Source organism: Prionailurus bengalensis, chromosome D4 (assembly GCF_016509475.1).
Source record: "Prionailurus bengalensis isolate Pbe53 chromosome D4, Fcat_Pben_1.1_paternal_pri, whole genome shotgun sequence".
Taxonomy (NCBI): Eukaryota; Metazoa; Chordata; class Mammalia; order Carnivora; family Felidae; genus Prionailurus; species Prionailurus bengalensis.
Genome location: NC_057359.1, coordinates 83,685,850 through 83,711,752, shown reverse-complemented (window position 1 = coordinate 83,711,752; position 25,903 = coordinate 83,685,850). Strand labels below are relative to the sequence as shown.

General features: G+C 59.3%; 1 protein-coding gene across 1 annotated transcript; it reads left to right on the top strand.

The window, feature by feature from the left end:
- Positions 1-276: 276 nt before the first annotated feature.
- Positions 277-25,903, top strand: NR5A1 (nuclear receptor subfamily 5 group A member 1). Its single transcript, XM_043566898.1, has 7 exons — positions 277-553; positions 4,331-4,447; positions 4,621-4,762; positions 6,794-7,419; positions 14,342-14,461; positions 16,412-16,559; positions 24,166-25,903. Exons 2-7 carry the CDS (start codon positions 4,346-4,348, stop codon positions 24,411-24,413), a joined length of 1,386 nt encoding a protein of 461 aa, XP_043422833.1. The 5' UTR covers positions 277-553; positions 4,331-4,345; the 3' UTR covers positions 24,414-25,903.

Sequence of the window (25,903 nt, the reverse complement as noted above, 5' to 3'; positions counted from 1 at the left end):
GCCAGGCCCCAGGGAGGTAGCCATTCAAGGGGAGAGAGGCCAGGCTGCAGGCCTGGTGGGGGAGCCGCCCATAAATCAGGCCCCACTCCCACCCAGTCGCTAACAAGCGGGGCTGCCTACCCGCCTACATGGGGTCCCTGCCTCTGGGCTCCCACAGCGGCCTGGAACAGCCAGCTGGCCAAGGCCTCCAGAGTGCCTTGGCCTCCACCCCCACCACGGCCCCCAGATAGATAGGGGTATTTTTTTTTCTTTTAGGAGAAGAAAAAAAAATAGACCTAAATGAAGAGAAACACCAACAAAGAAGGAGAGAGGCCTGCAGAGTCACGTGGGGGCAGAGACCAATTGGGCCTCCGGTGCCCCCCCGCCCAGGGCGGGGAGGAGGAGGACGGACGGACAGGGCCAGCCTACTGTCCGCCTGCCGCCCGCCGTGGCGTGAAGGAGTTCCTGTGTGCCCACCGTCACCGCTGCCCCACCTGGGCTGCCGGAGTCTTCCCTTGGACCCCTGGTGCCCGCTGTCCACCCTCATCCGGCCTGAGAGTTCGCCTTCCGCTCCGTAAGTGAGGGCCTGGGCCCAGGCCTCTAATGGCCAGCCTCCCTCCTCAGTGCCTCCCTGCGGCCTGGGCCGGCCACTGCCTGCTCTGCTGAGTGACTGGTGCCCGCAGCTCTGGGTAGGGAAAGGGCCAGAGATCGCCCCAAACCTGCCCTCCCATCTTGCCACCCCCTCTTCTTCCCCGGGCAGCTAATGGGAGGAGCTAGTAGGCCTGTGGGGACAGGCCCTATGGGCGTCTGCGGTGTCCCGCTGTCTACTGGTGGCCGAGCGTTCACAGCGCTGTGTTGGCCCAAGCCTAGCAGTCTGCGAACGTGTCCATGTTCCCTGGGCCTGTCTCTGGGTCTCTGCGTCTCCCTGCCTGTGTATTTGTGTGTCTCTCTGGATTTGCGTGTCTGTCTCCAACGCACTTCTGTCTGTCAGTCCCTGTTCTGTGGCCCGTCCAGATCAATGTGTGTTTCCCTGGGTAGGTGGGTGAGGGGCTTTGAGTCCCCACATGTTGAGCTGGCACCTGGGGCCGTGAGGGGTGGGTGCAGTGTTGCCTTGTTCAACCTCAGGGCTCCCAACCTGTGATAGTGTGACCTCTGGGGAGGGGGGGAAGGTGAAGGGAGAGGAGGAGAACCGCCTCTGAGCCCAGCTCCCTAGACCACTGGGTCCCCCAGCCCAGACTTGTGCTTACACTGCCTGGGTCTTCTTCAACAATGTCCAGGAGACCCTAGCCTTTCCCCTCCATACCCTCCACTGCCCACTCCTGTTTTCCTCTTTCTGAGGGTCCCTCCCTGATGGAGCTCAGAGCGCCTCCAGCTCCGGCAGCCGCTAGTGTTTCTCAGGGGTCAGATGTGGGGATTCTGCAGCTAAACCCCAGCGGCTCTCCTTCCTCAGCAAGATTCATCCATGGCATCTCACAGAAACCACAGAACCCCTTCTGTAGGGCCAAATGTTTCCATTTTACATGAGGAGAAACTGAGGCTCAGAGAAGCAAAGGAACCTGGCCGAGTTTGCACAGCAAGTGGGCTGGCTACCCATTCCGTCCTTAATTCCACAGGGTGAAAGACTGAGGAATGGTCTGCGCGGAGTCTCTAGCCCGAGGGACCAAGGTGCCAACTCCAACCCAAGCCGGGTGGTGGGGGCGGCTCAGGTCAGGGTCCCAGACAAAGTCAGTCGAGGCCAAGGGCCAGAGCCTTCAGATCGGTTGCATCCCTGTGGGTACATAATTGTGGTTTCCCGCACCGCCCCCCCCCCCCCACACCCCTTGAAGACCCGGCATTTTGGCCTTGCTGATCTCAACACTTTTCTCCGCAAAGGGGGCAGGGGCAACATGTGAGGTGGTGCCTTTCTCTGGTAAATGAGTAATGGGGTAGACTTTCCCCACCCAGAGCAAGTGCTCAGCCTGGTGCAGCCCAGGGACCCCTTTGTCCCCGGGGATGCTGGGCACTCCCTTACCCCCTCCCCCAGCCCAGGTAAAAGGCTCAGAATGGGATGGGGGAGGGGTTCCTCTATTCTCCTAGCTCCCGCTCCGCGCCGGTGACTTCGGGTCCTCGCCAGACCTCGGAAGATTCCCATTTCTGGCAGAGCAAACTGAGGCCCACGGAGGAGAGAGGGCGTGCCGCAGGTCTCCCAGCTGGATACTACTAAACTCTGCCGCAGTGCTAAGGCATGCGTTTTGCCAACACCACTTCGGTTCATCCGCATGCCCATTCTTACGGAAGTCCAGTCGTCATTACCACTTCGCAGATAAGGAAACTGAGGACCAGTGTGTGTGTGTGTGTGTGTGTGTGTGTGTGTGTGTGTGTGTGTGTGTAGATTTGCCTAAGTCTCCAGTGAGGAAATACGGCATGGCCAGGGCGAGACCGGGTTTCTAGCCTTGAACCCGTGCCTTGGCCACGGACCCCCACGTTCGCCCTTACCCACTTCCATGCTGCAAAACGATCAGCGCCCCCAGCGTGGTCCTTGCCACGACTAAGCTGGATTCGCAAACAGAGGCTCGCCTCCTGGGTGGCTCGAGGCTCCCCGGCGCTCAGCACCTGCCCGGATTCCGAGGCGCCCGGGCTGGGAATGGGGGGCCGAGAGGGTGAGGGTAAAGGCGCTAGCCAGCCTAGGTGGCGGGGGAGGGCGCGGGCCGGGCCTCCGCCCCCGGATACCGCACGCGCTGATATAGAGGGGCCGGCCCCTGGCCCCTGCGAGGCGGGTTCGCGCAGCGCGCATTGGCGGCGGAGGGGCCCGGGTCCCAGGTGCGGCCCGGGAGGCGGCGGGGGGCGGGGAGGCAGGGTGGTGGTGGGGGGGGGGCGCCGAGGCCCCGCGCCCCCGCCTCCCCGCCCCCGGCCCGATCGGCCGTCATCGCGGGCAGGCGGCGCTGCGCCCGGGTGCGGCTCATCGCCGGCGGCGGCGCGGCCAGGAGGTGCGGGGCTCCGCGCGGGCGGGACGCGGGGCGCTGCTGCTCGCAGGAGCCGCCAGGTGGGCGCCGGGCGGGCCGCGGCCGCCGTCGCGCCCCTTCTCGCTTCCTGGGCCCCGGCTCCGCGCACTTCCCTCCTTGGGACTTCGACTCTCCGCCCGAGGTCGCTCCCCCGCCTTGGGCTCGGTCCCCCCGGAGCCCGGGAGGTCTCCGCCCGAGGTCTCGCGCCCGGCCTGCGACTCCACGCCCGGCGTCTCGGCTGCGCCCTCCCTCCGCCCGACGTCTCGGCCTCGGCGGCACGGACTGCGCCTCCCGTTGCCGTCGCTGCCGCGGGCTTTGTCTCCCTCCCGGCCCGGGGGCCCCGGGCGGCTCGGCGCTTTCGGGCTCTCAGTCCCGGCGCCGTCGTTCTCTGCCTTTCCCGGCGCGAGCCCCTGGCGGGGTCCGACCCTGCGGGGCCACGCCTCGGAGCTCGGGCTCCCGGCTCCGGCCGCGTTCCGCGCGTCTTCCCGTCCCCGGCCCCCTTGCTGGGCGCCTCCGTCTCTCCAGGTTTTCTCTCGGTGTCTCTGTCGCCCCTCTCTGCCTTCTTCTTTCCCGGTTTCTCTTGCCTCTCGGTGTCTCGGGCTGTCTGTCTCTTGTCTACCGCTGTGTCTCTGGCTCTGCATCTGCCTTTCCCAGGTTTTCTCTTGGGCCTCTGTCTCTCGGTGTCTTTGATCTCTCTCTCTCTCTCTCTTTCGTTCTCTCTCTAGCTCCCTATCTCTCTGTCTGTCTCGTCTCCCCCTGGTTTTCTCCGCTCGGCATCAGTGTGTCTGTCAGTCTCGGGTTTTCGTTGTCTCTGTCGCCCCAGGGTGCTCGCTCCGTTAGGCAGCGTCGGTCGGTATCTCTCGCTTTCGCTCTGCCCATCTCTCTGTCTCCCTCGGACTCTGTCTCTGCCTCCTTCGTCCCTGTCCGATTCCCCAGGACACTCCGGCCCCACTTTGGCCGGGTTCATTGGTGTCTCCCTCGCGGCCGAGCCCATCTCGTTTTCTCAGAATCGGGGTTTTGTTCTCAGACCAACGAATCCGGATCCAAGCGCACCGAATCCGAGGGTCCCCGATCGGGCGCCACGCAGACCACGCCGGGAGGGCCCCTGGCCCGGGCGGGGGGCGGGGGGGGGGGGAGGGACGCGGGGCAGGAACGCTGGGACAGGGTCGGTAAAGGCCGAGCAGGGGCCGCCCCGGCCACATCCCACTGCGGGCTGCTCAGGGCGCTCCGATGGGTGGCCTGCCACGAGCGGCCTTGACCCCCGCGCGCTAATGGGGGACAGCGCCGTGGGGGCGCCGGGCCCTCGGCCCCCAAGTCTGCCGCGCTGCGGGTCGCGTCCCGCCCGCGGTGACCCCCTCCTTCCTCCGCAGGCGGACGCCGCGGGCATGGACTATTCGTACGACGAGGACCTGGATGAGCTGTGCCCCGTGTGTGGGGACAAGGTGTCCGGCTACCACTACGGGCTGCTCACATGCGAGAGCTGCAAGGTGAGCAGGCGGCGGGCTGCGGGCCGGCAGGGCTAGCTAGGCGCGCGGACGGCGGGCGAGCCGGTGGGACGCGGGGCGGGGGCAGGCCCTGCCGGGCGGTACAGAAGGAACCGGGCCCCGGGGAGGGGACGCGCGGCCTGCCCGCCTCCCGCGCTGACTCCGCTCTCCCCAAGGGCTTCTTCAAGCGCACGGTGCAGAACAACAAGCACTACACGTGCACCGAGAGCCAGAGCTGCAAGATCGACAAGACGCAGCGCAAGCGCTGTCCCTTCTGCCGCTTCCAGAAGTGCCTGACGGTGGGGATGCGCCTGGAAGGTGCGCGCGCCGCGCTGTGGGCCTCCGACCGCTGACCTCGCTGTCTGTGGGTGCGGGTGGTAGGAGCGGTGAGAGGAGGGCACGAGTGGCCTTCTTAAAGTTTCCGGAGCCGGCCGGTGGCCCCTCACTGTGACGCTAGAGCCCGATCTCTGCTGGGGAGGGGTGAGAAGTGGCCGGCTCTGTCTGGAGAGGAGGTATAGAGAGGCTCAGGCCCTCTCTACAGCCTCTGAGAGCCGGGGCAGCACAGGGCAGAGCCCTGCAGAGCTCCTCTTCTGCAAGGAGACCTACAACACCCCCACTGACCCCCCAACAGCCGCGAGAGCCAAGGTGACCAACACCTTTACCAGAGTTCAAGTCCCAGTGCCTCCACTCACAGGCTGAGTGACACTGGGCAAGTTCCTTAACCTCTCTGAGCTGCAGATACCCCATCTGAAAACTAGAGCTGATAGTAGTGTCTTCCTCCTAGAGTCAGTGTGAGGGAATGGTACGGAAAAGCCAGCACGTAGTAAATGCTATTATTGTTGTTATTGTTGTTGTTGTTGTTATTGTTATTACTATTATTATTATCATTGTCATCACTTAGGTTACTATCTGTCCATCATCAGGCTTCACGCAGCCAGCCCACCCAAAAGGTTCACTCAGGCCATTCACTCAGTGGATGAGAGTCCTTCCACCATGTTCTTGGGTGGGCCCTGAGAGGTTGAGGGAAAGGGGAACAATTGGTCCCACAGGACCCAGGCCCATCCTTCCCTTCCCAACCCCTTCCTCCCGGCTCTCAGTCCAGAGGGGAGGAAAAACGTTTCGGCAGGAAGAACTCAAACTTTCTGAGGGTGGACACTCGTAGGCTTCCACCCTGCTGGCCCCAGCCGGGCTGTGCGCCGAGCAGACAGCTGTTGGCTAAAGTTTTTAAGCAACGTGGAAGCCCCTAGTGGCCCTGAGAGCCGCTGACCACACGTCCTGCCACCTAGAGGAAGGACTCCTAGATGTGAGGGGGATGTCCCGACGTCCCCAGCTCCAGGTCCTCACTGGTCAGGAGAGCTTGTTGCTGCAAGCAGCAAAACCACCCTGACGGAGCCTGAGGGAGCAGAGCTGGGCTGTGCACCCCCGTGGCAGGAAGATTGGCTGAGTGGACCCCCAAGACACCTCCCTTGCTGAGCCCTCTGCCTCCTACTGTCTCCCTTCTCCCAGGGCCCAGGGTGGGGTCCTGTCTGAGCAGGGGCTGGGGCCACACTGCAGCTGCAGAGATGCACCTGTTGGATCTCGCTGGTGACACATTCTTGGCCAGACGGAGGGACATCTGGTCAGCCGGGGAGGTCCCTTCTCCTAGCACAGAGCCCTGGCCAGCCCTAAACTCAGCTTCATACTTGAAGGCAGTGGGGGAAGCCAGAGTCATTTTGCAGTAGGGGTTTGCCAGAGACAGGCAGTCAGAGTCCAGGAGCAGCTGGATCCTGGAGACAGGACTGGATGCTGTGAATAAAGCTGACTAGGGTCTCCTTCCTGTTACCTACCATCTCTCGGCTCAGCCTTGTGCTAGGCCCCTGAACCCACTCTTGAGTCACCAGCAGCTCTCCGGTTGAGTCACGTGGCCCGATACCACTCAGAAGGATGAGGGTGGGCAAGAGGCAGGACATCTGGGCCAAGGATAGTGAATTCTGCCTGGACGAATCCAGGAACACTTCTGGAGGTTGTGACCCTGGGGGCTGGGTGTTTGGCAGGCATGAGAGAAGGAAAGGGTTTGAGGCAGAAGGAATATCCAAGGCAAGGTGGAGGAAGAAGGAGCCATGCCAAGCAGAGGAGCAGAGAGATGAGGAGTGGAAAGAACATGGGGTCTTGTAAGGGATGACCCAGGAATGGTAAACAGGGCCTTGAATGCTGTGCTAAAGGAGATTGATTTCACCCGTGGGCAGTGGGAGCCATGGAAAGCTATTGAGCGGGGAAGTGACACAGGTCTGTTTGGGAAAGATCCGTGAGTGTGGCATTATGGCAGGAGGCTTGGAGGGCGTGAGTCTGACCCTCTGCTTCTGCCCACAGCTGTGCGTGCTGACCGCATGCGGGGTGGCCGGAACAAGTTTGGGCCCATGTACAAACGGGACCGAGCCCTGAAGCAGCAGAAGAAGGCACAGATTCGAGCCAATGGCTTCAAGCTGGAGACAGGCCCTCCAATGGGGGTGCCCCCCCCACCCCCTCCCCCACCGGACTACATGCTGCCCCCTGGCCTGCATGCACCTGAGCCCAAGGGCCTGGCCTCTGGTCCACCTGCTGGGCCACTGGGCGACTTTGGGGCCCCAGCACTGCCCATGGCCGTGCCCAGTGCCCACGGGCCACTGGCTGGCTACCTCTATCCCACCTTCCCTGGCCGTGCTATCAAGTCTGAGTACCCAGAACCCTATGCCAGTCCCCCACAGCCTGGGCCACCCTACGGCTACCCAGAGCCCTTCTCCGGAGGGCCTGGTGTGCCTGAGCTCATCCTGCAGCTGCTACAGCTGGAGCCGGACGAGGACCAGGTCCGGGCACGCATTGTGGGCTGCCTGCAGGAGCCGGCCAAGGGCCGCCCTGACCAGCCTGCGGCCTTCAGCCTCCTATGCAGGATGGCTGACCAGACCTTCATCTCCATCGTGGACTGGGCACGCAGGTGCATGGTCTTCAAGGAGCTGGAGGTGAGTCCCTCCTCCTGCCTGGCTTGCCATTGGGGTGTCCTCTTGGCTGCCCTAGTCTCAGTTTCAGTTACCCCTTGGATGGAGCTGTTCTGCCCACTGGCTTTGGGCAGTGTCTGGGCACAGGGAAGCCACACTGGGGACACTGAGGACTGTTTCTTACCCCTATCCCCCTCTCCTTCATCCCTCCCACCCTCTTTCCTTCTTCTTCTCTGTTTCTTGAGTCTCTATCTCAAGACTCTGCTTCTTTTGTCTCTGCCTCTGTCTCTTTCTGTTGTCTTAGCCCTGGTGTGCTATCTCTCTGTATGTCTATTTCTCCAGCCCCTTCAGTCGCTGTTTCTCATCTGGTCGGGTCTCTGTAGGCATTTATCTCTCTTTCTTTGAGACCCTGAGCTCCCCCAAAAGACTAGCTGAATCCTTTGGAAGCTGTCTGTGGCTGTCCCAGCCCAGTGTCTGGAAGAGGAGACAACTGATCCTGGCCTCCCATTTGGAGAGGCCACCAACCCCTATCAGCCTCAAATGTCATAGTTGGGGGTCTTTGTATCTCAGAGTTTGGGGTGCTTGTGGATGTTCTTCTTCCCAGCTAAGGTGAAAGCTCTTGCTGTCCCTGCATCTCTTGTGCATGATGGTTGGTCCCACGAGTGGGTGTCTGTGTGTGCAGGGGGAGCTGGGGGGTGCGGATTGCAGGGCCTGTCACCGATCTTCCCAGAGGAGACCACCTTCCTTTTCTGAAAGGCTTTCCTTCCCCTGGTTTGGAGTACCTGCAGCTAAAGTAAGCCAGAAAGCAGCAGGAGAGACTGAGGCCAGCAAGGGGAGACCTTCCCAGTCATCCTGCCTGGTGCTCTGATGGGCCCAAGGCCCGGGAGCTGCCCCTCTAGTGCCCTGGCTCCCTGCGATCAGGGTGCCAATATCAGAGGTCCCTCGAGCCCAGCCAAGGCCCAGCCCTCGTTGGCCTGGGGACAGACAGTCTTTAGTCCAGGCCTATCGGTGTTTGCCTTTCCCAGGCCAGCCCCACTGGCTGTTCCGGGGCGGGGTGTAAACAGCAGGGCCTGTTGCCCTCCCTGCTGGGGCCACTGCAGCCTTGAGCAGCATTGTCAGTGCTGACGCCTGGGCTTCCTCCAGGGGCATGTGGCCGGATGGGCCGGGGGCACTGCCTGCCTGGGCTGGGCACAGGGCGGGATAAGATAGGAGGTGGGCACTGTCAGCCCTTGAGGTGTCATGGGACTGGGGGCCTGGGTTACTCCAGGAGTCAAGAGTTGGTGGTGATGATTCCTGCTTCCACGATGGAGGGTCTGGGGATATGTCATGTATCTGCCACGGGGTGGGACTTCTCACCCTTACCCCCTATCTAGGCCAACCGCATGGATGGGATAAGAGGCAGGGTCTTGAACAATCCCATCTGCCTCTCACTGATGGCTGGAGGCCCTGGTTGGGGATGAGGATCCCAGGACCCTTGGGTTGGTTGCCAGCTTCTCCTCCAGACTTCCCATGAGGCCCCTGTGCAGAGGGGAGGAGGAGCAGAGCATTCCTGGCTTTCCAGAACTCTGGATCCAGGGGCAGGGCACTTCCTCTGGCCGCCTTCCTAGTCTCTTGGGGTTTTTCACACAGGATGGGAAGGGCTTTTGTCCCAGCTTTGCTGAGTGTTTTTTCCTGCTTCTGGCTTCTCTGTGGTCCAAACTTTCCTGCTTCCCCTTCCCAGAATCTCTGAATCGTGCCCAGGAATATGAACCATGGTCACCATCCTCTGTAAAGGAGCCTTGCAAATAAGTACCAGCCCAGCCCATGAAAGGGCCTCTCATCAGCCATGTGGAACTTCTTTCCTACTGGTCCAGTGAGCCCTGGCTGGTGTCTGTTTGCAAAGCCAGAGGTGGGGAAGCAGAAAAGTGGGAGTGGTGCTGAATGACCCTGGACTCCCTTTTGGGTGACCATCTCCCTACCTCCAGGCAGCATACATCTTAGGAAACAGACTCTCTAGCTCTGAGAGTGGGGCACTTGGGCTGGGCACAGGGGACATTGAAATGAACTGGACCCAGGAGGCCTCCAGGCTATTGGAGGAGACAGACACACACACAGAGCTGATGCCCACACAGGCTGCCGAGGGCTCTGAGAACGATGCAGAGGGGGCGGTGGGGCCCAGGAGGAGGGAAAACTGACTCTGTCTAAGGAAATCAGAGGTTTCTTTGATCTCTGCCTTTCCAGGAAGCAGTCCGAGAAGGTTGAGGACATTCCAGGAAGGGGGAATAGCATAGAGTAAGATCTAGGAATGTGAAAAGGCATCATGTGGTAGGGGATTTCAGGTGGCCCTCTGTGTCCGGAGAGGTTGGCAGGGTCAGAAGCAGAGCTTGGACCAGAAGTGGGTCCTCTGGCAGTAGGTGACAGACAGCCTGCCAGAGCTGGCGGGGCCCCACATCCTGGGTCAGAGAGGGCTCCTACCACAGAGCCGGAGCTCTCCCTAGAGGCCACTCACCCCTCTATGGTGCTGATATCATCTCGCTGCCCAGGGGAAGGCCTGGGGTCTTTGCTGAGCTGTAGGGATGCTGTGGGCGCTGTGCCCTCTTGGAGTTCTCCTCATCCCTCCTCTTTCCCAGCTTAGATGTCCCTTGGTCTCTATTTTTCCATCTCACACAATTGTGGAGTGTTAGATCTGACAGTGGCACCGAAGTTAGTAACAAAGACCAGAATCAGAGAAGCCTGTGTTCAAGTTCCAGCTCTGTCAGCCCTGCCACTTACCACAGGTGTGACTTTGGGCAGGTGACTACTACTCTGGGCCTCGGTTTCCTTATCTATAAAATAAAGGGAGTTGAAATATCATCTTCCGCATGGGGTGGTGGTTGTAAGGATTCAGTGAACCAGGACAGGTAAAGATTTCCCACAGGGTACGGCACACAGGTTAGCAGGAATAGGAGCTCCCGTCTGTCCCCTCGGCTGCTGCCCCGTGTAATCTATACTCTCAGGAGGCGCACAGGCCCGGCCAGGAGGCATGAGAAGGGATAGACTGCACCCAAGCTCCTCTGAGCACTAGTGTTCCTCTGGGAGCAGACGGGGTCTGCCTTGCCCTGGGCTTATGAAGCACCTTTGTATGATTCAGGGTAGCAGAAACACCTGTACCCGCTGCCCGGTGGAGGGCAGCGTGTAGGTCCGGGCACTCAGCCTCTCTGGACAGTTCCCGGGAAAGACAGGCTGGGAGGCTGCAAGATAGGAATCAGGGAGGGGGAGGGGAGGGCCAAGAGTGCCTAATGACCCATCTTGACATCACTTCACCCCTCAACATCCAGCTCGGAGGCCCCCGATTGGCAACAGATTTAACTGCTCTGATATATGGTTTCGTTTAAACAGCAGTAACTCTGTCAGTCCCGGGCTGACAAACGATGGCCTGCCGACCACTTGGCTGAGAGAACGCCATGGCTGGCCCGTGGCATGTCAGCCACCAGAGAATTACAGAGCCCACTGGCCTTCGGCTGCCAGACTGATCAGACCCCAGGGGGCTCCAGAGGGGGACCTGCTGGGAGGGAGGTCAGCTTGGCACCCATAAATACCCCTTCTCCAGGGCAGGCTGCAAAGTGTCAAGGCTCCAGGAAGATTTATGGCAGACCGGCAGGAGGGGTGGGTGGCTGGTAGGCTGAGCAGACAGACCAGGCCAGTGAGGGACCCCAGGGCCGGGATGCAAATGTCCTTGTTCCCAGGGTGGCAAGGAGGTCTGAGGGCAGAGGAGGAACCTTTGCTTAGGGAGAAAGCTAAGGAAGGTGAAACCACCCTCTTTGGTTAAGTGAGCCTCTTAGCCACCTGCTGTCCTGTGGAGAGGGGCTGGCAGCTACAGCTTTCTGATTTTCTTTTAAATAAAGAGAAGTGTGTGTGTGTGTGTGTGTGTGTGTGTGTGTGTGTGTGTGTGTATTCATCTGTGTGGGCAGCGATTTGGAGTTTGGTGTCTTTATGTGTCCATCTGTCCATCTAGAGGAAGAGCAAGTGAAAAGTCCATTTGGCTGGGGGTAGATGGGAACCCAGGCTGGGGCAGCATCCACAGGAGTGCCAACCATGGGTCCACAGAGCCCTTCACCACTGATGCCCCTGTGCTCATATGTTTTCTCTAACCAAAAGAGGGAGGATTTTATTTTTCCAATTTCTCAGAACAGAAAATCAGGGCAGAGTTGGATATGTGGCTCAGCTGGGAATCAAACAGAGGGCACAGGGCACCAAAGCTTAGCCACCATATTGCATCTCTCTGCCCTGTGCCTCTCCCCCCACCCCACCCCCCCACCCGTCAGCCCGTAGGCAGGGCTGCCCCCACTCCTGGGGTCTGAGGTCTGGGTACAGAGTCTGCTCCCAGGGCTTGGCCAGCTGGGTCACTGTGACCCTCTTGCTTTGTGCCCGAAGCTCAGCCTGCTTATCTCCTAATTCTCCCCCTTATCTCTCACTTTCCCACCTCCCCCCCCCCCCCCCCGTTCCTTCAAGCCAGGCAAAGGGGCCCCGATGGGGAGGGGGAGCCAAGCCCAGCCCTGCATGCCCTCCCTCCCACTCTGCTTCCAACTGGGTTGTCCAAGGTAGGCCAGTTGACCCCCTGGCAGGTACCTTCTGCTTGGGCCTTAAGACCTCCTGGGGACCTCCAGAAGACCAGCCCAGTCAGGAGCATCTGAACAGAGCCCAGATCCCTGTGGTTCCTTTAGGCAAGCCACTGTCTCCTTATCTATAACATGACAGAATGGTGATAGGACAGAGGTGAGGAGTCCAGGGTGTGCTGGGAATGGGCCTGGCCACAGGTGCTCACTGAGGCTTGCCTCCCTCCTTTAAAACTAGTGGGGAACCACTCCTGCCAGTGGTTCTTCAGGGATTGGCCATTTCTTGAGGAGAGATAGGAGAGATGTCTCTGTGATTCAGCCCTGCCTGAGTCTCAATCTCTTCTGGCCCCTCCAGTTCAGGGCCAGGGGTGGCTGAGATCTGGGGCCCCCTGCTGGGCTCCTCGCTCTGATGGTACTGGGGGTCTAGAAAGCACTTCCTTCCAGGAGAGGAAGGGACAGGTGTGTGGGTTCTTGACACAGAGATGAAGTGAGCAAGGGAAGGTGGGGGGCTGGTGACTCAGGGCAGGACAGAGATAAGCCCTCCCTCTCGTTCTTAGCACGTGGGGTCAGGCAGGTGAGGCCGAAGGGAGCCTGATTGTGTGTCCAGCTGCTCCCCCACTCTTCCTGCACTTGTTCTTGCCCTCGGCCTGAGGACAGGCCCCAGGCTGCCCCCAGGAGGGGGCAGGGACAGAGGGTTGCAGAAGGAGGCTTCTACCCCTCAGAAGAGAGAGTTATTCATTAGGCATTGCCAGTTCTCCTCAGGCCAGGGGCGGCCTGGGTCTCTCTGGCCCCCGAGTTGGGGGCTGTTTCTCTGTGCTCTCTGTACCTGTCTTGGGAGCACATATCTGTGCATCAACTGCTCACCGACCCGTCCTCCGGGAGCCCAGAGATGAGCTGGACACCTGCCATGCCTTCCCAGACCACACAGGTATTGGGGAAGACAGAGGCGTGAATTGGTGCCATCAAATGTTGTGACATCCAGAGGACAGGATTGGGGAGAGCTTTACGGGGATGGTAACAAGAGTGCCATGAACTCCTAGGTGGCCAGGGTGAGTCTTCTTCCATACCTTGTGGTTTAGGGCACAGATCTAGAGCCAGACAGAGCAGTGTGACCTTGGGTGAGTTGCTTGATCTCTCTGGGTGTCCTTTCTCCATAGATTGGGGATAACAGCTATACCACCCTAGCTTCGTGGAGGTGCAGTGCAAAGACTAATAGCTATCACGGTCTGCATTCATCACAGGGCAGGGCCCGGTAGGGTACCCGGGAAGCACCTGCCAGGTAGCTGGTGGTGGGCTAATGAGCTGCAGATGCTGAGGGGCACCGGAGTCTGTACTGTGTCTTCCGAGGGTGGCGTGCAGTGCCCCGTGCAGGTCTGGACACCCAGGAGAGCTCAGTATTTTGTCACCATAGAGGGTCGTGGACTGAGAAGGCCAGCTATGTCTCTGGCCTGGCTCTATCTCTCTCCCAGGAGAGTCCCTCGCCTTCTCCAAGTGGTAGATTCTCATCTGAAAAAATATGGGTTTTGGCCTGGGGATCCCCAAGGACCCATCTGGCTCTGGCATCCGATGGTTCCGAGTCCCATTTGCCATTGTCACGAGTGTCCTTTCTTGCCAGGCTAGAATGTAGTGACCCTCCAGGGTGGAAGGACATCCCACACAGAGGTAGTCTCTGCCCTCTCGCTGGGTGCCCGACTGCAGCCTGGGTGTTCAGAATCTGCCCTCCTTGTATTTCTGTTCCTGCTTCAGATGGACCATTGCCAGCCACCTGCTCATTCCAGGCCAGATCTTGGGCCAGAAGGGCGCTCCCTTCTCACAAGCCTGAAAGTTGTGGATAAGGCCCAGGGAAGCCCTCTGTTTCCTCTTCAGGGCTTGTTTTTTGAGCTACTGAGGCTGCCAGAGATGCGACCACAGGCCAAATGGGCACAAGGTTGAAATTAATCATCTCCCCTCGCATTTGAAGGACGTCTTCACAAATTACTTTCATGAACATCATTCACCAATACTTATTGAGTACCTAACATGTGCCGAACCACCTTCTAATACTGTGCCCACTTTACAGATGAGAAAACAGAGGCTCAGAAGGCTATAGAATTTGCTTAAGGTCATGCAACTTGTAGAAGCAGAGCTGGGGCCTGAAGCCCGGCCCGTGTGAGCTCTAAGCACCCCCATTGAACCTTGGTTTTGGTTTGTTTTGCTAGAACCTTGCCACACTTTGATGAAGTAGGCAGCTAGGCAAAAAGGGCACAGACAGGTTAAGTAGCTTGCCCAGGTCACATACCCAAGGGAGCCCCTGAATTATGAGTTGGAAGAGGGAGGGGTGAGGGGAAGGTACCTGGCTGGACCCCGCACCGGCATATGCCTCTTCCCTCCAGGTGGCCGACCAGATGACCCTGCTACAGAACTGCTGGAGCGAGCTGCTGGTATTTGACCACATCTACCGCCAGATCCAACACGGCAAGGAGGGCAGCATCCTGCTGGTCACCGGGCAGGAGGTGACCAGACCCTACTGTGCCCTGTGCCAGGCCCTCATGTGCACTTCCAGAGTTCTGAGCCCGGAACAGATCGTAGGCCTCTCCAGGGCTGGCCCTGGGCTGCCGAAATGTCAGCCCTTCCCCCAAGTTCATGCCCGATCTCCCTCTGACCTGCCCTGGCCCTGGCCTTGACAGGAGGCAGCCCCTGGGAAGCATCTCAGGGATGTGGGGAGGTCAGGGAGGAGGTGATGGTGACACTGGGTCTAGAAGAACAAATAGGGGTTGGTCAGGTAGTAAAAGGTTGTGGGGGAATCAGCCTCACCCACACCACAGCAGAGGGGACAGCATGGGCAAAGGCGTACAGGAGGACGTTTAGAACTGCTGAGCCACCAGGGGCTGCCAGTATATGGAGGTGGGGGGCAGGAGCCCTGTGGTGGGCGGGGTGAGATGAGAGGTAAGCCTGGAGGGGTTGCTGGGGGCTGAGGTGGGCAAGACCTTGCAGGCCCTAAATCCTGAATAAACAGAGGAAGGGCAAAGGAATTTGCTCCTCTGTCCAGAGCGAGCGATTAAGGGCACTAGGGTACGAGCTGGGAACTCCTGAGATTCAACAGGACCAACTGGAGAGTTTCAAGCGCAGAAGGGCTCATGCAGGCTGTTTCTGAGGAAGCCCAGGGAGAGGGCAAGATAGTGGCTGAGGGCATTGAGGCCACTGTGTAGTGCTGGGGACCTGGAAGGGGACAATGCAAGGAGGAAGACCCCAACTGCGGGGAGGAGGTGTGGGAAAAGTGGAGGGAAGGAGGGAGAAAAAGAAGAGAGGCTGATGCCAGGGCCTGGGCTGGTGGAGGGAGCATCAGTCCTGAGGGGGCCACAGGAGCAAGAGTGGGTCGCCAGGCCCCCTAGGGGTGGGGGGCGGGGAGGCTGAGGCCCTGCTCCCCATCCCCTATCTGTAACCCAGGCCCTCAGTCATCGTGCTCAGTTCTTATCCTGAGAGTCTCAGGACATCCAGGGCCAGGGAGTGCTGGTCCCAAGGGTGTGACTTGAAGGTCACCTATGAATGCACTGAGGAGAGTCTGAGGTGTGAGTGTGTTTGTACTGGCCCATGTCAGCATGTGTGCGGGCTGAAGCGTCTGAAGGCCATGGGGATGTCCAGTGTGCGTGTGCGTGTGTGTGTGTGTATGCATGTGTGTGTGTGTGTGCCTGTATTTTATTGTACAAAATCTCCACACAGGTAAATGTGTGGTTGTTGAGATGTGCCTGTCACCATGTCAGTGGAGACTCGTACACGGGCACGTGTCTGTCGTGTTACCTTGTGATGTGACCATACCAGGGCATGTGTGTGTGTGCGTGTTCCCTTCATGAAGTGGGTAGACCGCCCTGGGAGTGTGTCCGGGTGTGTGCGTGTGTGAGCGAGCGTGAGCTGAGGTGTGACCACATCCCCAGTCTGGGTGTCCACGTGTGGCTGTGTGTGGGGCCCTGAGCAGTCAGTGGCCCAACCCATGTGCGGCCAGGTGGACCGCCCCCGACCCTGCCCCACACTCTGCCGCGTGGCCTTTGCTGCAGATATCACCCAAAACGCAAAAGCCGCTTGTACCACGGGCCTGGTGGCAGCTCTTTGTGTGCAAAGGACCCGCCAGCTCTGCCCCTGCACCCACCTGCCCCGTGTTGGCTCTGCTGCCGTGAGGCCCTCAGCTCCCGGCAGCGTGGGGAGACCTGGGAAAGCTGGGCCCAGCGTGGGGAGAACTGGGGCTTGGAGGGCTCCTGGGGCGCGGAGAGATGTTGCTCCCCCCCCGCCCCCCCAACGCACCCGACCCAGCGCCAAGGATGGGCACTCCTGCCCACCCCGCCCAGGGCCTCCCATCCGCCCCGCCCCTCCCCCCACCGTCCCTCGTCCGAGCCTCCCGCCCACGGCCCGCGGAACCCCTGGCCCGTCCTGTGGCCCGCGCCTCCCGACGCTGACGTCTGTCTGTCCAGGTGGAGCTGACCGCGGTGGCCGCCCAGGCGGGCTCCCTGCTGCACAGCCTGGTGCTGCGGGCGCAGGAGCTGGTGCTGCAGTTACACGCGCTGCAGCTGGACCGCCAGGAGTTCGTCTGCCTCAAATTCCTCATCCTCTTCAGCCTCGGTGAGTAGGCCCGGCGCGGGGCGGCGCCGGGGGCCAGGCGGGTAGCCGGCCAGGCGTCGAGAGGCCTCCATGAGGCTGTGCCCCTGGCGGCCTTGGCGGGGCACGGACCCCTCCTGTCGTGAACAAGGGTATGAAGGGACCTGGCCCGGCGCCTGGCTCTTAAAATGGGGGTTGTTTCCTCTCCGGGCCTCAGTTTCTCTGTGTGAAAGTACAGAGGACCAAGACAATGTCTAAGATTTGCCCGTGTGGGATATGGACACCTTCTGAGAATTCGTAAAGTCCTGTCTGGCTGCCCTAGAAAGGTGCTCATCCCTCCTCCAGAAAACACCTGTGTGATTTCAGAAGCTTCTGTTCCCTGGCTGCCATCCCAGGCTCCCTGTTTTCCCTGATTCCCTGCTCTGGGGGGGGGGTCCACATTCTGGCTCTGGGTTCCTTGGGGCCCAGACCCTTTACTCACTCACTCACTTATTCATTCTACAAACACTTGCTGACCATCCGCACTCTGCAAGGCACTGGGGACATGGAGTGAACAGAAAAGATCCTAAATCCATATTGTCACAGAGCTGACCTTCTCTTGGGGGAGAGACCATAAGCACAATGTGATTAGTGAGATATAGAAATCACTGAAATGATTAGTAGAACGTATCACCTGGAAGACTGTGGTCAGTGCTAAGGAGGGAAATAAAGCAGAGAAGTGGCAGAGGGTGAGCCCAGCTCACCAGACCTACTCCCCAAGTCAGGTGCCTCCCTCTCACTGCCTTCTGGACCCGCCCAGCCTCCACCCTCCTCTGGGCTCTCCTCAGGCTGGCCTGCCATCCTCCTTCACCTAACAAGCCATCTCCAGCGTCTTCCCTGTGTCCAGCAATGCTGTGAACATAGACATGTCCTTGCTGTCTGGTGGCTCCCAGTCCAGGAGAGGCCTTCAGCTAGCGCTGTCACTGTCAGGATGGGGACAGACAGATGGGGAACCCCATGTGGGGAGCAAGGGCTCTGCCTAGAAGGTTTCCTGGAAGAGGGACATCTGAGCAGGGTTTTGGAGGATGAGTAGGAGCTTGCCGGAGGGATAGATCTTTCAGCAGAGGTATAGATGGGATGGAAGGTCAGAACAGAGGGGCATGAATGCTTTGTCATTCGGGGAGGAGGCAGGATTCAGATGTCATTTTTGTGGCAGATGACATCGGCCCCAGTCAGTGAGGGAGGGCCTGCTCAAAAGTGGGTGGGGGGAGTTGGGGAAGCCAAGGGGAAGGAGTCAGCTGGGTGGGGGGTGGTGATTAATGAAGCGTTGATTGCGATTGTGGGAAGCCCAGTGCTCAGGCTGTGGCCCTGTGGCTGGGTGCCTGGGCTGGTCTCCCGACCCCAGCACAGCAGGGGGGTAGCTGGAGGGCTTACCTGTAAGGCTGCACAGGTTGGTAGGGGACGGCTAAGGTGTGGGATAGGGACAGAATCTTGGGCTGCCAGTGAGGAGCTGGGACCTAGAGCCCTTGCAGGTCCTCAGGGGCCCAGGCCAGGCTGGGGGAAGCCCCTTCCTTTCTCCCCACAGTGGTACCCACTTCCAAGCCTTGTCTTTGTGAGCTGCCAGGCTCTGGGAACTGGCTCAGGCCAAAGCCATGGTTGAGTGTGGTTGGGGGTATGGACACCCCAGGAGGTATGTGCGTGTCGGTGCCTTTGCTTCTGTATCTTTGTTTTCGCACATGTGCAGACTAAGAACTTTCACAGGCTTGTGGGGTTTTACGGGTCATGTTGTATAAAGAATCTGTAATTGGCGAGTGATGGGAGATTGGAGGCAAGAGGGATTTAGCGATCTGCGGCGGTGTAGGGGCTGTTGTGAGGTGACAGTTCTTGACCTGACCGTCAAGAGGCCCCTGGGGAGATCCAGAGGAGGGGTGGGTGGAAGGTGGGATGCCAGCCATCAGTCTCCTTGGCCAGGCCTTCCTGCAGAGAGGGCACCATGTCTCCGGCCTGAGGCACACCCCTGCAGCCTCGGCCCCTCTTCCCAACAAAGCCCTGGGTGCTGGGGACTGCTAGGCCAGCATGGCTCTGGCCTCTACCGGGCGATTAATGCAGGACTCCTCCTGGTATGGGTGTAAGGACAGCAAGGCTGAGCCCAGCCCTCTTTTCCTGGGTCCAGGTGAGTGGCTGAGTTCAGAAGCATGAGTGCTGGCCCCTCCTTCTTGCCAGCCTTCATCCTGCTTTCCAGAGGAGGTGGCTGAGGCCTGGGAGATGGGGACTGTCTGCAGTGCTTGGCTGGCATAGGCCGGAGGGGCCGGACTCAGGAGCGAGAGCACGTGCATGCATGTGTGCACCTGGGCACATGTGCGAGGCAGGGTGGAACAGCAGTTAGGGATGGGGACTAGGGACGGACCACCTGGATTCTAAATCTGGACTCTGGCTGTGTGCCCTTGAGCAAGTCACCCCACTCTCTGAGCCTCTATTTTTCCCATCTGTAAGATGGCCGTCGTAATAATCCTTAATTTGCTATGAGGATTTGATGAGGGGATTCCCCCCAAGTACTCAGAGCGTGGCCTGGCCCCTTGGATTGTGTGGGTATTGTTTTCCTTCTAACGGTCATTACCATCAGTGAGCAAATGAACAAAGGAATGAATGAAGTGAATGAATGAATCAGTCTCCATCTTTATCATGTGCTGTGTCTGGCACAGTGCCTTGTCACAGGCGTGAGGGTCTGGCTGAGGTGGGTGGGGGAAATGCCCAGCCCCAGCAAGTCAGAAACAAACTCCAGTGAGGCTGAGTCTGGGATGGGTGGTGGGGAGGAGGTCCCGGTGCCTGGGCCTGCCTGAGCTCCTGGGAAGGTAGTGGGAGAGGAGGCCAGGTAAGCCACAGAGGCTGTTGGCTGATAGGTTCCGGGTTCCAGAAGGAGACTGAGCAGTCCAGTGTGATCAGATTTGGGCCAAAGAAAAGGAGCCAACCCCACCTAAGATATCAAGGAAGGCTTTTCGGAGGAAGAGGGGCCTCTGAGCTGGGCCTTGAGGTATGAGTAGGAGTGTTCTAGGTGAAACAAAGCAAGCAGCAGCAAGGGCATTCCAGACGGAAGCCAGAGCTTGTGCAAAGGGATGGGGAATCCTGAAAGTCTGGTGTGACTGTGGGGCAGGGAGGGGGGTGGAGAGGAGGCTGGGAGGTTGGGCAGGGACGGAGCTGTGTGAGGCCTCCAATGCCAGGCCAAGTACCTTGACCCTTACCTTGGGAAGGCTTTTCAGCTGAAGTAACATGATCACATTTGCATTTTAGCAAGGTCCTTCCAACTGCAGCCTGGGAGCGGGATGGCAGGTGGCAGCCCGGAGCCCTGCAAGAGGCTAGACCCAGGGCTGGAGTGAAGGAGACAAGTTTGGGCAAGAGGAGGGGGAAGATTTGCCCAGAGTCGGGAAGGTGGGAGGGGATTTCTCCCCTGTTCCAGCCCCAGACCACCAGGAATAGGTCCCCAAGGGAACTGGAGCCCAGAGAGGATGGCCACTTGCCCGTAGACCTCCAACGGGTGTGGTGGGCGTCACCCTTGGGGCGGTGGCTCCCTGGGCTGGGCAGCCCGAGCCCCTGTGACGACTGTCCCCCACCGCACCCCGCCTCCAGCCCACTCAGCGCCTCCTTCCCGCCTGCCTCCGCACAAGGGTGCCATTTGGCGTCTAAATAGCTGTCTCCCTGCAGGCGTGGAGGCAGGTAAGGAGGTTTAATTAAAATTAGTGCCTCTCTCCTGGCGATCACGGTGTTTATGAAGATGGGCCCGGCTGGCATTGTTCCGCAGAGGACTTAATCGAAGCTTAATGGATTGACCTAACATTCGATTTCCTGACTTCCATTGAGGCGGCGGCAACAGCGTTCCCTCAAGCGTTTGCAATTTCCCCACTGCTCCGCGCCAACAAAAGGCGGCCTGAATAGCAGCCCCACTCGAGGGGCCATTGTGCGCGGGGGCGCCTGCCTGAGTCACCGCGATTGGGACAACATTCTTTATGCCTCGCAGGAATGAAAGGATTATTCAAATATTCAATTAAACCGTGAAAAGGGGGCTTTTCTGAGAACCGGGGGGCCCCCAGCTCCGCAGAGCTATAGCAGGCTGCTCTCTGAGGCGGGGGGGGGGGGGGGGGTGCATCTCCCAGCCCCCTCCCGCCTCCCCCCTCCCAGCCTCCGCCTCTGGGATCACTGGAACCGCAGGCTGGGGTTGGGGGGGGGGGGGAGCACGCCAGGCTTTTCTCCCACGTACCCGTCTCCAACCTGCGGCATCCCAGGGCCCAGAGCTGGCATACAGATGAGGTCCGGACCTGGGGTGCCCTGTGAGGCAGAGATTGGTTTGGCCCCATTTTGCAGATGACAAGGAAACTCAGCTCAGGGGAAGGGCCTTGCCCAAGGTCGCCGGGCTGGTGGTGGAGCTGGGATTGGAACCCTGGCATGTTAAGGGGGTGTCTCCAGGTTTGTGTGACCCCCCGCTCCCGTGTCCAGTGGGAGAAAGGCATGGTGTTTGGTGGGGTGGTGGCTCTGTCACACCCATCATCCCGCAGGGTCTTCACAGCAGTCCCTTTAGATGGAGGCGCGGGGAGGTGGGAGACGGCATATGACTTGGCAATGGTCCCCTCCAGGGTGAGGAGAAAGGTGAGTATGGAGTCCAGAGTCGACCCTCTGGGGAAACCTAGGATCCCAGAGATGAGGGCCCTTGGACAGGACCCCTGGATTGGATGAAATGTCAAGTTTTCACATCCAGTCTCTCAGGAACCCATGTCCAAGCTTGACCCTGCCTGTGCTTACCCACTGGACTTTGGAGCCAGCAGACCTGGGTTCGAATCCAGACTCGGGCATCTCCTGGGTGTCCCAGGCTCAGCCCACTGTCCCTGCACCTGGGGGATGCCCTTTCCTGCCTGCCTGGGTGTCTGTGGGGATTCACTGAGCCAGTGCACGGTGCCCAGCGGGCGCCTGGGAAACCGGATGCACTTATACTGTAGTCATTGGGGCTCAACTGGTGACTGCTTCCTTCCCCCAGCCCTGTAGCCCACCACATGGGGACAGCGGGGGTCTCCAGTCTGCAGAGAGCTAGGAATGGGGGCTGTCCCTGAGAGCTGTCCTTGCTCTGCACCCACCCCCTGCACTCCACCTCATTGTCCCTGGTCCGGGGCTGTGGAGAACAGTAAATCCTGGTAAAGCCAAGGCTCTGGTCCTCCCAGTCCCCTCCCACTGCAGACTCCACTGCAGCATCCTAGCCCATCCTCCTCCACCCCCAGATGTTTCCTCTGGGCTCCCTTACTGCTGTGTGGCCTTGAGCTGGTCCCTACTTTTCTCTGGACCCCCAGGTCAGAAGACAATGTCAGGAGAATTGCCCAGCCTCAGGAGTGGTGGGAGGTGAAGGTAGACAGGACCCTATGGGATGAAAAGAGGTTGGGGTAGACATGGGGCCAATAGTCACCTCTTATGCCTAGGAGGTCAGCTTTGGAGGGGGTGGGAGCTTCCCATGACCTTTGAGTGTATCTGGAGGAGTCCAGGCTAAGGAGCAGGGCTGCAATGTACAGTTGAACAGGCTGTTCACTGCACAAGGGCACCTAGGCAGGGGGTGAATAGGGGCTGAAATCCAGCTTGTGTGCCCCTTGCCATACCGTCTCTGTGGACAAAAGGGAACTTCTTTCTAATTGCCACAGAGGCACCTTATGGGCTAATGGCGATCCTGGGCAGGCGAGGAAGAATATGACTGTGGCTCACTTACTGAAGGGAGATGAGGGGGCCAGGGATGGGGGTGGAGGATTGGGGCCAGATCCTGCCATACGCCCTGGGCCCAGCTCGGGTTTCCCTAAATCCGACTTTGGACAACATAGGCCTCAGCGGGCACACTGGGGGCGGCTGGGGATCAGGGTTGCCAGGAGCATCAGGCCCTCCTGGCGCAGTGGGTGTTAAGAGGGATTAGAAGGGCCAAGGGCTGCACATGCTGGGCTCCCGACTCCCCCGCAGCAGTAGGGCTGGTAGTCATGGGGGCAGAGGGAAAGTGGATGGATGACCATTTTCTGAGCCACTGGACGCCACATCCCAGGCAAGGCCCTGCTGGATTGGGGGATGGGGGACCAGTTCTGTGGATTCGTGCTGAACCTCACCCAATAGGCAGGTCACCAGCTGGAGGTGCTGCCCAGGAGCTGAAAGAGGCCTGCCAAGCAGTGATGAGGACTCTAGTGACAAGAAATGGACCCTCTCTGGGTGCCCCTGGGGGCCTAGGCCCCTGTGCAGGCCCCCAGACCCAAGCTCCGGCCCCTGCAAGGTGGGCACGCCCCTTTCATAGCAAAAGAAGACCTTGCAGGCCAGGAGGGGACAGGGCACAAAGCCACTGCTCCTAAATCGTGGGGCCGGGATTTGAACCCCCATCGGCCTCACTCCAGAGACATTTTATTTTTTGTGTCTTCACTGGACCTCCACTGGGTGTGGAGGAGGCATTGGTCACACCCCTCTTTCCCTGGCACAGGTGATCCCTGGTCCACGCAGAGCCGACTGCCCTCCCGTGCCTCCCACAGGCAGCCATGCCTTCACGTTTAACCTGGATTCCTTGTTTTGTCCCTGTTCTCACATAAAGTGCACACTCTGTACAAGCACTTTTAATTTATGTAGATGACTCTGTCTTGTAGATCTCATTCTGGATCTTCCTTCTCTGTTTTTTTTTTCCACTTAGCCCTATGCTTTTAAAGATCTGTCCATTTTTTCTGTCTGCTCCATTACTTCTACTGCACAGGACTCTCTGTGGTGCGGCCACCACACAGCCATCCAGGCCACCTCCATAAATGCTGCTGCAGTGAACATCCGTGTCCCCCCAGGGGCCCCAGGAGAGAATCTCCTTGGGGTTCTGGAGCTTCTTGATTGGTCACAGGAGTGCCTGTCACTGTCTAGAATAGGGCCACCAGTACATGTGCCTGGAGGCTGGGAGATGGGACCCTTGCAATTACAGTGTGCCTGTCTGGTGATAGTGCTGATGGTGGCCACGATGAGGATGATGGTGACAGGAAGGTTTTGACCCGGCGATGGGGACGGTGTTGATCATGGTGGGGTGAGAGTAGAGATAGCAATGGTAACAAATTGGTCTTGTTACGTGCCAGACGCTGTTCTCCAAGCATTTTCCACCTGTCAAGTCCCCAAATTCTCCCAACGGTCTTGTGAACTAGGTGCTGTTGTCACCGTTCTGTAGGAAATTGAGAAGTCGAATAACACGTCCAGGGATACAGCTGGTGATGTTGGTGTGGTTTTGGAGACGATGAGGGCGTTCATCATGACCAATGTGATGATGACAGTGGCAGTAATGATGGTGACAGGTGATGGTGGTTGGGTGGGTGATGGTGGCAGTGGCCGTGTTTGTGATAATGACGGGGGTCAGGGTTGGTGACTGCCGATGATGGCAGTGACTGGAATGGCTGCAGTTTGGTTGATGATGGTGGCAGTGGCCGAGTTTGGGAGAAAGCCGGGGCCGTCAATATCGGTGATTGAAGGTGGCGGTGTTCCTCAGCCATGGCGATTGGAAGACTACGTCGTTGACGGTGGCAGCGCCCCTGTCTTTGGTGCTGATGGGGATGTTGGCGCTCATGTTGCCAGTGACCGTTGATGATGCGATGGGCTGGTGATCGTGACAGAGCTCCTCCCTTTGCAGATGTGAAGTTCCTGAACAACCACAGCCTGGTGAAGGATGCTCAGGAGAAGGCCAATGCCGCCTTGCTCGATTACACCCTGTGCCACTACCCGCACTGCGGGGACAAGTTCCAGCAGCTGCTGCTGTGCCTGGTGGAGGTGCGGGCACTGAGCATGCAGGCCAAGGAATACCTGTACCACAAACACCTGGGCAATGAGATGCCCCGCAACAACCTGCTCATCGAGATGCTGCAAGCCAAGCAGACTTGAGCCTGGGCTGGGTGGGGCTGGGCCCGGGGCTGGGGTGGGGGTCCAGCCAAGCCCGGGGCCCTCCAGATGGTTTATTTTATTATGCCGATCCAGGAGCCCCCACCCTGTAAGCCCCTGCCCCTGGGCTCCCTGAAGCCCTGTGTTTGGGAAGGTGGGTGAGGGTGGACAGGGCCTGGCTGAGGTAGGGCCGCCCCACCGGCACTTGCCTGCCACTCCGAGTGTCCCAAGGAGGCAGCTGCTCACCACCCCTCCCCCTCCCCTTGCTCCCAGCTGTCTGTCCGGAATCCGGAGCACAGGTCCAGGGAGGAGGTTCGGGATTCCCTGGCGGGCCTCCATGTCCCTTGGGTCAGAAGTCATCCCTTCCCCCTCTCCAGGAAACAGAAGCAGAGAGAGGTTGAGCGGGCATCAACTGGGGGAGAAGAGAGGGTCTCCAGAACCCCCTTCCAGAGACCAGGAAGGAAGCCCTCTGTTTTGTAAACTAGGGGTAACTGAGTTTGCAAAATTGGGCAGGCGCTGTGGGGCCTAGAGGGCTCCGGGGGGACGGGTTAGGACACAGACCTCCTCCCTAGCCCTTCTACCCCATCTGACTTCTGCAGGGGAAACTCTGACACGCTATCTGAAAACAGTTTCACCTAAATCGTCTTTCTGCCCCTCTCCCACCAGAGGAGAAGCTTGGCACACTCCACGTTCTCCCCCCACCCACAGTTGGCCAGCCCGGGCTGGTATGTATCTGCAAGGCTGTAGTCAAGAGGTTTGTGGGCTTAGGGGTTTTGTTTCTTTCCAGATGCTCCTTGAAAGGTATGTATGTCCAGGGCAGGGGACAGAGTTGAGGATTGAGGCTGGGATTTGGGGATTAGCACCAAGTACAGCCCATGGTTTCTCCCCAAACACCCGCATGCCAAGTACCCCATGGGCGGTGCCAGACCACTGTTTCTGAGCCCCCACTTCAATCCGGAGAAGAGCTGTTGCTTGCCCCTCCTCAATGAACAGCAGAGTGCCCTGTCGGGGGTGATGGGCTCCAGAGTGTCTGTGTATGGGAATATGGGTGAACTTGAGGAGGGCGTATGGGTCTCCAGCTTGGGGACATTGCTGATAAGCCCCTCCCTTGTTGGCCTCATCCCCTTGGGTCCCTTGCTGCAAACCCTTGAAGCTGGGCTTCGGCTCCCTGGCCTCCTGCCCTATGTCCTGAAAGACACGGTCCAGGGCCAGGCACTAGGGAGTGGCCTTAGCTGTCCTCTGTCCGGGGCTGGGCGTCCACTGTTTTTCCTGCTTTCACGTTGCCACTGCAGCTTGTGCTGAGCCTGCCCAGTGGGAGGTGACTGGGCATCCGTGCTCCCCTGCCTTCCACTGCCCTGTCTTGGTCCCTGCCCCTGCCCACTGTGATGTGTGCCCCTGCCAAGGCCAGAGACCCACAGCCCCAAAACAAGAAGTGCCCTTAAGAATCTCCCCAGCCCCTGCAGCCCTGGAATAAATTTTGCAATTAGTTTCCA

Excerpts from the sequence above, each read along its gene's own strand:
- NR5A1 (XM_043566898.1), top strand. The coding sequence starts at position 4,346 with ATGGACTATTCGTACGACGAGGACCTGGATGAGCTGTGCCCCGTGTGT. Across the intron at positions 7,420-14,341 it reads TGGTCTTCAAGGAGCTGGAG|GTGGCCGACCAGATGACCCT; the intron begins GTGAGTCCCTCC and ends TCTTCCCTCCAG. Across the intron at positions 14,462-16,411 it reads TGCTGGTCACCGGGCAGGAG|GTGGAGCTGACCGCGGTGGC; the intron begins GTGACCAGACCC and ends CTGTCTGTCCAG.